At 34.6% G+C, this 11,919-nt stretch overlaps 1 protein-coding gene across 1 annotated transcript; it reads right to left on the reverse strand.

Moving 5' to 3' along the window:
- Positions 1 to 479: 479 nt before the first annotated feature.
- On the reverse strand, positions 480 to 3,270 carry LOC119837466. The gene is made up of 3 exons (XM_038363058.1): positions 3,121 to 3,270; positions 1,018 to 1,143; positions 480 to 572 (listed from the first exon to the last, which is right to left on the reverse strand). The coding sequence occupies exons 1-3, from the start codon at positions 3,268 to 3,270 to the stop codon at positions 480 to 482; spliced, it is 369 nt and encodes a 122-aa protein (XP_038218986.1).
- Between the last annotated feature and the right edge of the window lie 8,649 nt (positions 3,271 to 11,919).

Genomic DNA, 11,919 nt, shown 5'->3' on the forward strand with positions numbered 1-11,919 from the left:
AACGTATAAATAATCTTGGCGTCTACAGCCAGAGTCACGTCAACGGCTATGTCAAACGGATCAAATAAGATTAATCTACGACCCAACAGCTATATGACATCTATGTTATGCTTCCTTGCTAATATAATATAACCATTATTCTAAAAAAGATAATTATCCCGCAAATATCAAAATACCAGCGGAGATATATGCTCAAAAACCACAAGCAGGGTATTAGAAGCCACTGAAAAATACCACCGCAAATGAAATAAAACCGTACATGCTAAGGCTTCCTTTTTATAAGCGGTGCTTTTCTCATCCTGTGCTTCTTTTTATATCTCGTCCTATAGTATAAATTTCAATAACATTTACATACCTTCCTATTTCTGGTAAGGCCGTTCATAAAACACTGTAAAAATAAACACACCAGCAGTTTGTTTAAAGGATATCAATTAAAATGCAGTGAAAAAGCGAAATTTGTAAACTTTATTTTCCAATATTCAGTTCTTAAAGTGCAATTCGGGAGCGTACTTGTAAATGCACGATATTATTTCATTTCCCAGCTGACAATTGGAAACCTCGTGATGATTTATCTGTGAATTTTAATCATACTTTAATATTAAATGGTTGAGCACTGGGAGCGGGGTTATATCTTATAACCTCAGAAGTTTATTTGGATTTATACCTGATTTTATTGGGTGTAGAATGAGGAGTAAGATTAATAGAATCTACTGTTTGTGGACTAAATAATCAAGGCCTAAACATAAAACAAATTTATGGATATGACTAGATATTACGTTTTCTCTTGGGCTTTAGGTAGATAGAAACTACAACTACTATTCCTATTATTTCTTAAAACGTTCCAGTGAAACAATTATCCAAGTATTTTTTGCCTGGAAAATCATAAACACTTTACTAATTCCCAAAACGACCTATATCCAAAATAAACCAAATTAATCCAGATCCCATGTGCTACTTTCGAGTGACACAGCTACAGACATCTACTTATCTAGTAATTGCTACTATAAACACTTCTACCTCATTATCACACTTCTCCGAAACATCACGCATGTGCTCCACTTTTTTGGTGTTCCCAATCACCAGCGGCGATATGGCCACCATGAAGCCATTTTTCGAATACTTATTGTTCTTAACCACGCCAATCTACAACAGAAATATAATGAAATATATTGAGGCCATTGAAAGATTTACATCTGCTATTTATGAATTTACTAGACTCTCGTCCCTGCTCTGCCCGGATATCAAGATTCCTCTATTACCCCAGGGGAGCATTTAATTGCGATAAAATGTATCCTATCACCCAAATCAGCTCATACCCTGTCTGTATGCCAAATTTCATAAAAATCTGTTTAGTATTTTCAGCGTGATTCACGGACAAACATCCAAACAAACAAACTTTCACATATATAACAGAGTGATTGTTATATAATATTGACTTGAATAATAGAAGAAATTTAAGTTCCAACAGCTTGAATTGCATGACCTTTCACGTTGGCTAAAACTTCGCTGACTTTAAAGGAAACAGTGTGAAATCTCGTTTCCACATTTTTGCAGACTCAACGTAGAAAAATTAAAAGGTTTTTAAGGAATCTAGACTTTTTTTAGTTTTCAATTACATAGCGGTACCATCGTCACTTTCGAATTTCATAGATACAGTTTATTTATTTATTCATTTTATGTAATCCGATTGTTAAATTTGAATTAATTCCACAGGCTGAAATTACTTTTAAAATTAAATAAAGCAGTTCTAAAAATGTAAAAACTAAAAACCCTTTCCACCACATCTTTACATTCTTTAGAACAGCCTCACTTTATACATCGAAAAAATTAAACAAGCGAAAGTTGACTGTCGGTCGTCTCTATTTTACGCCTAAAGCACTGAACTGATTTAGATGCAATTTCATACTGTACTAGTAGTTAACATAAGTCCCACGGGAACGGGAACTATGCGATTAAAACGTTGAGACTGTCTATAGTCGAAATGGTTAAGCTAGTAAGAGCCTAAATATAAATTTAATTTTTAATTTTATAGCTTTGAAATGCTTTATAAATGAGAAATTTTGAAAGAATAGAAAAAAAATTTGATCACGAGGCAGGATTCGAACCTGCGTATCTTGCCTTACCGTAGCAACTTGCTAAAAAAGGTTAAGGTAAAGGTTCGAATCCTGCCTCGTGATCAAATTTTTTCTATTCTTTCAAAATTTCTCAAGAGCCTAAATATATAAGACAAGTAAAAGCAAAGGCATTACACAGAAACCGGCTTTTCGCGTCAAATACCAATGAAAGTAACACTTCAAAAACAATAAAATAATAAAGCAAACAGGAAAACACACAAGACACTATATTGTCGCTTATATCTTATTAATTTGTTTTACTGATGTTTTATCCTGCATTTGGGGAAAATGTATGACAAAGCGACTCTGGAACCAATTATCTTGACTTCTATATGAGTATTATATGTATATGCCCCGAACAAGAAACTGGTTCGTAACAATTGTCTATTAATATTGTCGGAGTGAAAACAACGTTTGTTTTGTTAGAGCAGCGAAAAAATATATCGCCATTCTAAGAAAATATGTATTAATAAACATGATGTACTAAAATAATAAATTCGATCATCTCCCGTTTAAGATGAGGTATTGAAAAGAGTACTGTAAACTTATTAATGTTAAAATGTTCGTATAGTAATTGCGATAACATTTATTTCTTCCTAACGAAACTTATCCACCAAATGCAGATTGGAACCATCCCGATAGAAGTTCTGAATATTAATAAAAATGTTGTCACGTAGTATTAAAGTATGTTCGAAATGTTGGTTGATATCATTAATACATGACTGTATTAGTTACTTATTCATTTTAAGTTATTTCTAATATGAGGGAACACTCATAAATACGTATGAGAATATAAAAGACAACGTAAATTACTATACGAATAATTGTTTTCTACAAATAAGGTAACCGACGATCCTGTGGAGGGAGACGAGATTTTCAAAATTCAAGGCTAAATGACGATAAGAAAAATATAGTCAAATTAAGAACTACCCTCGGTATTGGCATTGTCGGTTAAAAATATAACATGAAATGTAAGGTTCTTTTGTTATTTTGTGAAAATTCATACTTTTTCCATCAAGCAGCTCAAGATACAAGCGGATTTTTCTGGAAACGGCGGTTCTTTACGCAGATATTCCAAGTCGTCTTCAGTAGCGTTGATCTTCTGCATACACTGTCGTGCCGTGGCTCTCAATGCCTTGTGGACTACAGCTTTCATAGGACTATCTGCAAATACGAGGAATATTAACATGCTAATGTGTTGCTGTCTTTTAACATTATATACGTGAGTTATTAAGGTAGGATGGATTTTTGTAATTATTTAGATAATAACATGTAAATAGACCTGTTCGAAATTTATTGCCCAGTACCAAGCGAGAAAGGTGGGCAGCAGACAGTTGTACTTTTTTATTTTAAAGTTATAGTGGGTTACTGTGTTGATGCATCGCCGGATGGTAAGCAATCACCACCAGCTATTCCGCTCATTTCCAAGCGCTACCCGCATTAATGCGTAAAGGATAAAGAAAGTATTGACAAAAAAAGAAGGCATGGACTGGGCAAGGTCAGGAAAGGATCCTCCGGCTCCGTATCCCTCGGCTAATGATCATAATGTATAGGACGATCATATGTTGTGATAATAGATATATGTGATTTAAAGACTAATTATAATTTAAGATAAAACTTTTGTGTATTATGAAATAAATTTTATTCATACTTCTTCATATATACATATATATATATATATACATATGTATATTTATATTTATATTTATATTACGAGTTCTTTATATTACGAGTTAAAGGAGACAGAGTTTCTTGCCGGCTCCTATAGAGAACTATAGGAATTGCTGTCTGAACCGGCGGTAAATAGTAAAACTGTAGATCTATATATATGAAAAAGTCTAATTGAATACATAACTGTTTGAGTTTTTGACACGAACGTAACGCTTCTTTCGCTCAGTACTAGACAACTCAGCTTTTTAAAGATTCACTCGCGTAAGTCCGTATCCCGTAGGAATAACGGGATAAAAAGTTTCCTATATGTTGTTCCAGTTGTCCAGCTGTCTACGTACCAAATATCATTGCATTCGGTTCAGTAGTTTTTGCGTGAAAGAGCAACAAACACACACACATCCTTACAAACTTTCGCATTTATAATATTAGTAGGATTCATACCCTTCTCGAGATGAGCTGTAGCGTGATAAATTAATCCAAACACGCAGATACTAAGTTTGAATTGGCGGTGCATTGTTGCCGACTCAAATGTTGTCGAAATTATAATAATATAACTCCATAGTGGAGTTATATTGTTGATAATATCGCTACATTACAACTCCGGATGTTACATGATTTACTGATTATGTTATTTTAATTGAGCAATATGTATTATATTTTGTAATTTTAACCGACTTCAAAAAGAGTAGTCACTACTTTTATTATAAATGCGAAAGTCGCTTTGTCTGTCTCTTCTTCCAGTCTAAAAACATAAACAACATAACAAATAGCTTGAGACCTGAGGAAGGACATGTCACGGGAACAGTAATAGTGCGGATTTTCTTTGACCAAACTGGCGAAGACACGGGCCGAAAGCTAGTAGGGCTATACCTATGGACACAATGGACGAAGCTGGGGCGGACTGATAGTTTGATTATAATAACGAAAAACGTCCCCCAAAATTAAAACATCGCAACAAAACGAATAATTGAACAAGCTACGCCAACTTTATTTTATAAAATTCCCAGTGAAATAATTTCAATAAATAATTCAACTGATTGCAAGTAGGCGCTTCTCAATTAGAATAAATTTTAATTAATTTCCTGACAAATCCAACGGGATTTATAATGTTGAGTTGGAATTACTTGACGATCTTTGATATTTTGATTTCATCGGTTCGAATAACACTTGCTTTTTCATTTTCAAGCGCGCGATTATTTATTTTTCTTTTTATGAGAAAATAGTTTAATTTGAATCATATTTTTACGTGGAAAATAATTTATCACAGAATTCAGGCGCGAATTTTATTACTTTTATTGTACACTAGCTGCGCCCCGCGGTTTCACCCGCGTCAGTCCGTATCCCGTAGGAATATCGGGATAAAAAGTTGCGTATATGTTATTCCAGTTGTCCAGCTGTCTACGTAATAAATTTTATTACAAACGGTTCAGTAGTTTTTGCGTTAAAGAGCAACAAACACACACACATTCTTACAAACTTTCGCATTTATAATATTAGTAGGATTGACTTGACAGTCAGTAGCAGCGTAAATAAAACACGGCTTAAAACCGTCATAATATTGTTATATACGATTAAACTACAGCACACAAATTTGTTAGGAAAATACTTGAATACCTCGGATCAAACTTATTTTATCATAAATCAACCCTTAAGTGTTGACAGCTTTATACCAGTTTGTTTGTTTAAACTCGTTAATCTCAGGAACTGGACCGAATTCATATACTCTGGCCCAATTTGTGCCAAACGTGCCCAACTCCCACATTAACATTAAAAACATTATTCACATATTTTCATTAACGGATATCACCCATAGGGTTTATTTAAGTATATCACATCTAATCGCTTTTTGGCTAAAATGGGTCTTTGAAATTAAAATAAGCGCCACTGGAGCAACTTTAGACAGACACACTTTGAATTTTAAATCTATCCCTTTAACCTACATGGCGATACCGTCTTTGCGGTATTACGGTTTTATAGCGGACTAGCTGCGCCCCGCGGTTTCACGCGCGTAAGTCCGTATCCCGTAGGAATATCGGGATAAAAAGTTGCCTATATGTTATTCCACTTGTCCAGCTATCTACATACCACATTTCATTGTAATCAGTTTAGTAGTTTTTGCGTGAAAGAGCAACAAACACACACACATCCTTACAAACTTTCGCATTTATAATATTAGTAGCATAATCGAAATTTTCTCGTTTCGGCTTCGCCCGGGTTTGCGTATATCGATTCAAATAAGAATGGAATCGATTTTGCGCCATCTTTGTTGGCATAGATAATGAAATATTGCAAATAAATAAATAAACATAAAAATACATGGTGATACCGTACTTGTGGTATTTCTAATTTATAGCGGAACATCGAAATTTCACTCGCCCCTGCTCCGCCCGTGTTTCTATGTATCGATTCAACTGAGAATGGGATCAATTTTGCGCCATTCTGTGAGAACACAGATAATAGTTCAAACGAATTTTTAATCCAACTAAAGAATTTATAACTTAATAACGATTGTATTTATTTTTGTATTTAAAACGCCCCGTTCCTGCTTGGGTTAACCAGGGATAAAAAATAAAATAAACAGAAACCTACCTATAGAAAACGTAGCTTTATTGGTAAAATATTGATTAATTGGTTCATTAGTTCCAGCGATAAACAGATAATCCAATAAACAAATCAGAATACATAAATTTTCTTATGGTAATTTTTGGTAGAATGGCTAATAAAAAGATAAAGGTCCGATTATTTGTCACAGAACGTAAATGAGACAAAAAAGGGTTGGCGGGTAATTCAAATTGTGTTTTATTCGTTTACAAATGAGGGTTTACAAATGACGACCAACGGTAGCACACTTCCCTCATAATTTCATTAGAATTGTTAAAAATAACATAATGTACCTACAATATCATTGTAAATATACAAAACTAGCATTATTACCTACTTCAAAAACGGAGGCGATCTCAAGCTCTCGTCCTGGCGATCCTAAGAAGCAATAAAGTAAACTCATGAAATTATGATATTGTCACCGATCCCTGATAAGTGTACAAAGTTTGATTGAAAACTGTCCGTTTAAAGTGGATCTAAATCGAGTCTAAACAAGACCTATAAACATATAAACATACAGGTGAAGCTAATGAAAGCGTGTGTAAGAAACATTTTTCATATTAAGTCATTACAAACCACCTAATTATATGATACTTATAGTTTGTTTAGTTTTGTATAGATGCCATATTCATCATTATTATCATATATTACATACTTGAATTTGAGCATTACTTAGAGATTATGTCAGTCCCACGCAATATGCGATACACCTCAATAAATTAAGCAATATAATTAACAACGCGCTCAAATTATTATTTCTAACACGTATCATCCACTGAAAACATTTGCGTTGGACCTCATTTGTCAATAATTGTCCAAAACGCACTGGCGACACCTAATTTCGTATGCGTTTATACCGCGGAATAATAATGTCATACAATTTCGACGTACTTAGTTCGTTTGTTTGATTCCCACGCATCGGGATTTGCGACTAAATAATTTAACGTTTTATTGATAGCGGAGAGCGATCTAATAATATACATAAGGATGTAATTTGATTTGATTTTGTGATTTAGTTTGTGGAGTTTGGAGTGAAATATTCCTAAATATTGTGAAGCCTGTATGTCTTGTGAGGTATGGGGCAGATGATGTACATCTGTTTCACTAATCGATTTTCTTTAGGGACAAGTAGGTGATCAGCCTTCTGTGTCCTGCCAGACCATTTTCTTTTGTGCGTCCCCACCGGGAATTGAACCCAGGACCCCTCGGTTCTACGCTCACGCGTTAACCACTGTACCAAGGAGGCGGTCCTACTTAATATACTTAATATACAATATCTAGTAAAATTATTTAATAGTTTCTAAATTTGACAGAATGTAAAGATGCAGAGTGTGTGTGAGAGCAGTGAGATGTATTTGTTTTTTTATTTTTTTTTAATGTCATCGTCGGCAATGCAGCTGGTAGGTCACCTGATTGTAAACGCTATCACGTAAAGTCTATATCTTGTCTCTTCTGCGATCAAGCGAATTCGTGCAACTAAGCTGATGGTTCGCCTGATGGTAAGGGATCATCACTGCCCATGAACATTCGCAGAGGTAATGCCTCTGTGAATACATAATACATATATATTAGATATTAGATATTTGATAATCAACACAAATTTAATAGCAAAACACAATTACGCTTACATTATAAATACTTGACATCAATAGCTGGTGAGTAATGACCAGTAAAGATCATAATGTAGTGATAAAATTGCTTTGTGTATAAATAATTTAACCTAATAACATTGATTTTTATTTCTTTATCCTATCCTACTAATATTATAAATGCGAATGTTTGTAAGAATGTTTGTTGAAAGAAAGAAAGAAAGAAAAAACATTTCTTTGGCGACATGAACCACAAAAACACAGATGAAATAAAAAATAATAAAATAAACAACTAGAAACAAAAGTAAATAATCCCCACAGTGTCCCACAGTACCGCTTAAAGGTGTTGCTCTTTCACGCAAAAAATTACTGAACTGATTGTAATGAAATTTGGTACGTGGACAGCTGAACAACTGAAAAAAAATATAGCCAATTTATCCCGATATTCTTACGCAGGTGCAACCGCGGGGCGTAGCTAGTACTGCTATATATTATAGTTGCCCTTGGCTTACATACAGTACATTTTCATGCTACAAGTTTTCATGAAATTTAGGAGAGATTTAATTTATAGCACAAATAAGATATGTATGATATGATTTACACATGTTCTATTGGTCATCCAGTCAGGTTGTGAAATTTTTATCATAATATGTCTATGGTCATTTATATTTTTTTATATAATGAATTATGTAGCGCATTTTTGATATTATAATCACAACTTACCCCCTTTGTGAATACGTCAAACGAACACAACCAAGAGGAGGTGGTGGGATGAGGTAGCTAAATTTAGGAATTAGCGAATAACCCGGGAGGAGAGAAAGGATGGCAGAAAGGGCCACCCAGCAGTGAGATTATAATGGCTCATAAAAATTTACTTCTGGGAATTGTACCTGAAACAATTGTCTGATCCTCAATCACAAAACCCATTTTTCATCAGCAACATAGATATATATATATATATGCATCATCCTATCCTACTAATATTATAAATGCGTAAGTTTGTAAGGATGTGTGTGTGTTTGTTGCTCTTCCACACAGAACCTGCTGAACCGATAGCAATGAAATTTGGTACGTAGACAGCTGGTCAGCTGAAATAACAAAAAGACAACTTTTTATCCAGATATTCCTTCGGGATACGTACCTACGCGGGTGAAACCGCGGGGCGCAGCTAGTAGATAATATTATATGAATCAGTCATTACGGTGAGAGAATTAATTGAAAACCTCTGCATGCGAGTTCCAATTTCCCCAACAAATTGTCTAATTTGCAAGTTTACCTGAATCCATACTAGACAGTCTTGGACACTATTTGAATTGCATTTCGGGGCGTTTGTTCATCGCATTACGCTCACCGGTAACAAACTATCTCGCTCCCAGGCGGGTATCTATAGAAAATTAATTAAAGCTGATATGAAACAGTTATGGCAGTATTGTCTCGCGTATAATGACCGTCGACAGCCGTTCCAGACTGTTATTAATTGTCTAATTTATAACCTCTGTGCGCCAAACGTTTATATCCGTTTGACAGTACTTGTAGCGTAAGAGCCAGTGCTTGTTCAGTTTTAATTATGTAAATATGCCCATTGCCCATGTTCTATAATTTTGTAGTTACATTTAAGCTTTATCAAAGCACGAATCACGGAATTTAAATATGCTGTGTCAGTGATTGGTCTTTATAGCTAAGTAAATATAAATTGCTCCTAAAAAAGACCAGTAGACTAGTAGGAAATAGGCATTAAGGACTTCACTATGAGAAAATATACTTTCGGATATCTAACTTCATTAATAAGCTATCAAAGATTTTTTTTAATGTCACAGTCGGATCTGGAGTCCAACGACTCTTGAATAGCATAGCATTTTTTTATATCTCGTGTTGGGTTGCTGTACTTATATATATTAATATAAAAAAGACACTCGACAATCCATCGTCAGCTCTCCGACCACACTAGAAGCACAGTTTAGTGCTTAGATGGATAGTCGACACTGAACCCGATTTATGGACAGTAACTGTGGACGAATGGCATAGTTTGTCCCGTTTCATTTATTGCTATGTTGCTTTAAAATGTTTTCATTAATCTGTGTCGGGTTCAAAAAATACATCGATTAGGATTATCGCTTGTTAGGTTTTTATTTGTTTTAAATTCAGTTTTTTTATGTATAGATGGCAAATTTAAAGTTAGGTTAGTTGGTAGTTGAGCTGGCGTCACATTTTTATGTCCGAACGGGCAGCTGAGCTGCTGGTTTGCCTGATGGTAAGTGAACTTCGCCCATGATTGGTTTGAATGGCTAGCTCAGTAGGAAAGGAAAATGAAAGAATTGATAAGAGGAATAAAGGAAATGATTGCGACTAGGTAATAAGCTCTAGAAAAATTTATAAAATCTCACATTTATTAAGTGTCGATGTAGTGTTTATTAATTCATGTAGAATTAATAAACACTACATCGACATAAGTTTTACGTTTATAAAAAAATTATTATGATCATTAAGTTACAAAATTTACCATACATGGTACATTTATATAACTAAATGAAGTAATTACCTAATATAAAATAATAACCTCATTTATACTTACAGAACTGTAATACTAAATATATGTGAATGGAAGCACCGTTACACAAGTTATTTTTACTTTTAGCACAGCTTTACAGAACCTATTTAAACTACATATACACACATTATTATGATTTTTAATTGAGCCTAGAAAGAACAGGGGAGCGTCGACTATCCGCAATAATTGGGGGACATGCCTGTTCGGAAAGCGGTGTTTTCGGATAATCGAACTGTATACAGCCATACATATTAATGTCATTTGATTGTCATATCCATACCTATAAAGTTATACATTTATTTAATACATTTTATTGTGGGAGTCGAGCACGCTTCGGCCAGCTCGCACCAGGAAAGTACCACACCCCCACAGAAAACCAGCGTGAAATAGTGGCATGCCACTGTGTTTCGTATGGTGAGTGGGGCAGCCGGAGGCCCGTTTCCTTTTCCTCACCCGACCCAGTCCATTCCTTCTTTCCAGTCGTTAATCCTTTCCTTTTCCCTTACCCCATGAAAGCGGGCAGACATTCGCAAAAATAAAAAATAATATTCAGACTTGTACAGTTTTAGGTTCGATCGTAAAATTACAACCCGATACGATAATGTAATCTTGAGAGGGATGCCAAGACGTAAAAATATTTTATTTAAATGCCCATTATTCACAATTCACTGTTTTAAGAGCACTTAACATAGTCTAAAAAGAGACATCAAAGACCATTTAAGACTTGCGCCAAGTCTATAATTACTAGCTTTTAGCTATCTGAAATTAATTTATTTCTAGTTTTATATTTATGGTTTTTTGATTAAAGTTCTGGTTACACTACAAATTACGTAAAATTAACATCGGGTTAGTTACAGTTTCCTCATGACGTATCTAAAAGGCACTATTTAGTTTTACTTCGACTTGTTTATCCAAACATTTGCCACTTAACGAGCTTTATAAGTGAAGTACCGTGTCCTCTAGTGGGGTATGGGGTAGATACATCATCTGTCTCACTGATCGGTTTTTCTTTACGGACAAGTAGGTGATCAGCCTTCTGTCAGACCGAGACATGTTTTTTTGTGCGTCCCCACTGGGAATTGAACCCAGGACCCGTCGGTTCTACGATTAGGCGTTAACCACTGTACCTAGGAGGCGGTCAAACGTAACGTGCTGTATATATGATAGTATTATTATTAACGTTTTTCCTCCTAATTTATTTGTAATTGTAAAAATCATATATTATAGCTGAATATATCCTACTAATATAATAAACGCTAAAGTTTGTAAGTATGGATGGATAATGTATGGATGTATGTTACTTTTTCACGCAATACCTGCTGAACCTATTGCAATTCAATTTGTTACGTGGATAGATGGAATAGCACATAGGCAACTTTATATACCGATATTCCTA

The sequence above is a fragment of the Zerene cesonia genome, chromosome 27 (genome assembly GCF_012273895.1).
Source record: "Zerene cesonia ecotype Mississippi chromosome 27, Zerene_cesonia_1.1, whole genome shotgun sequence".
Lineage (NCBI taxonomy): Eukaryota > Metazoa > Arthropoda > Insecta > Lepidoptera > Pieridae > Zerene > Zerene cesonia.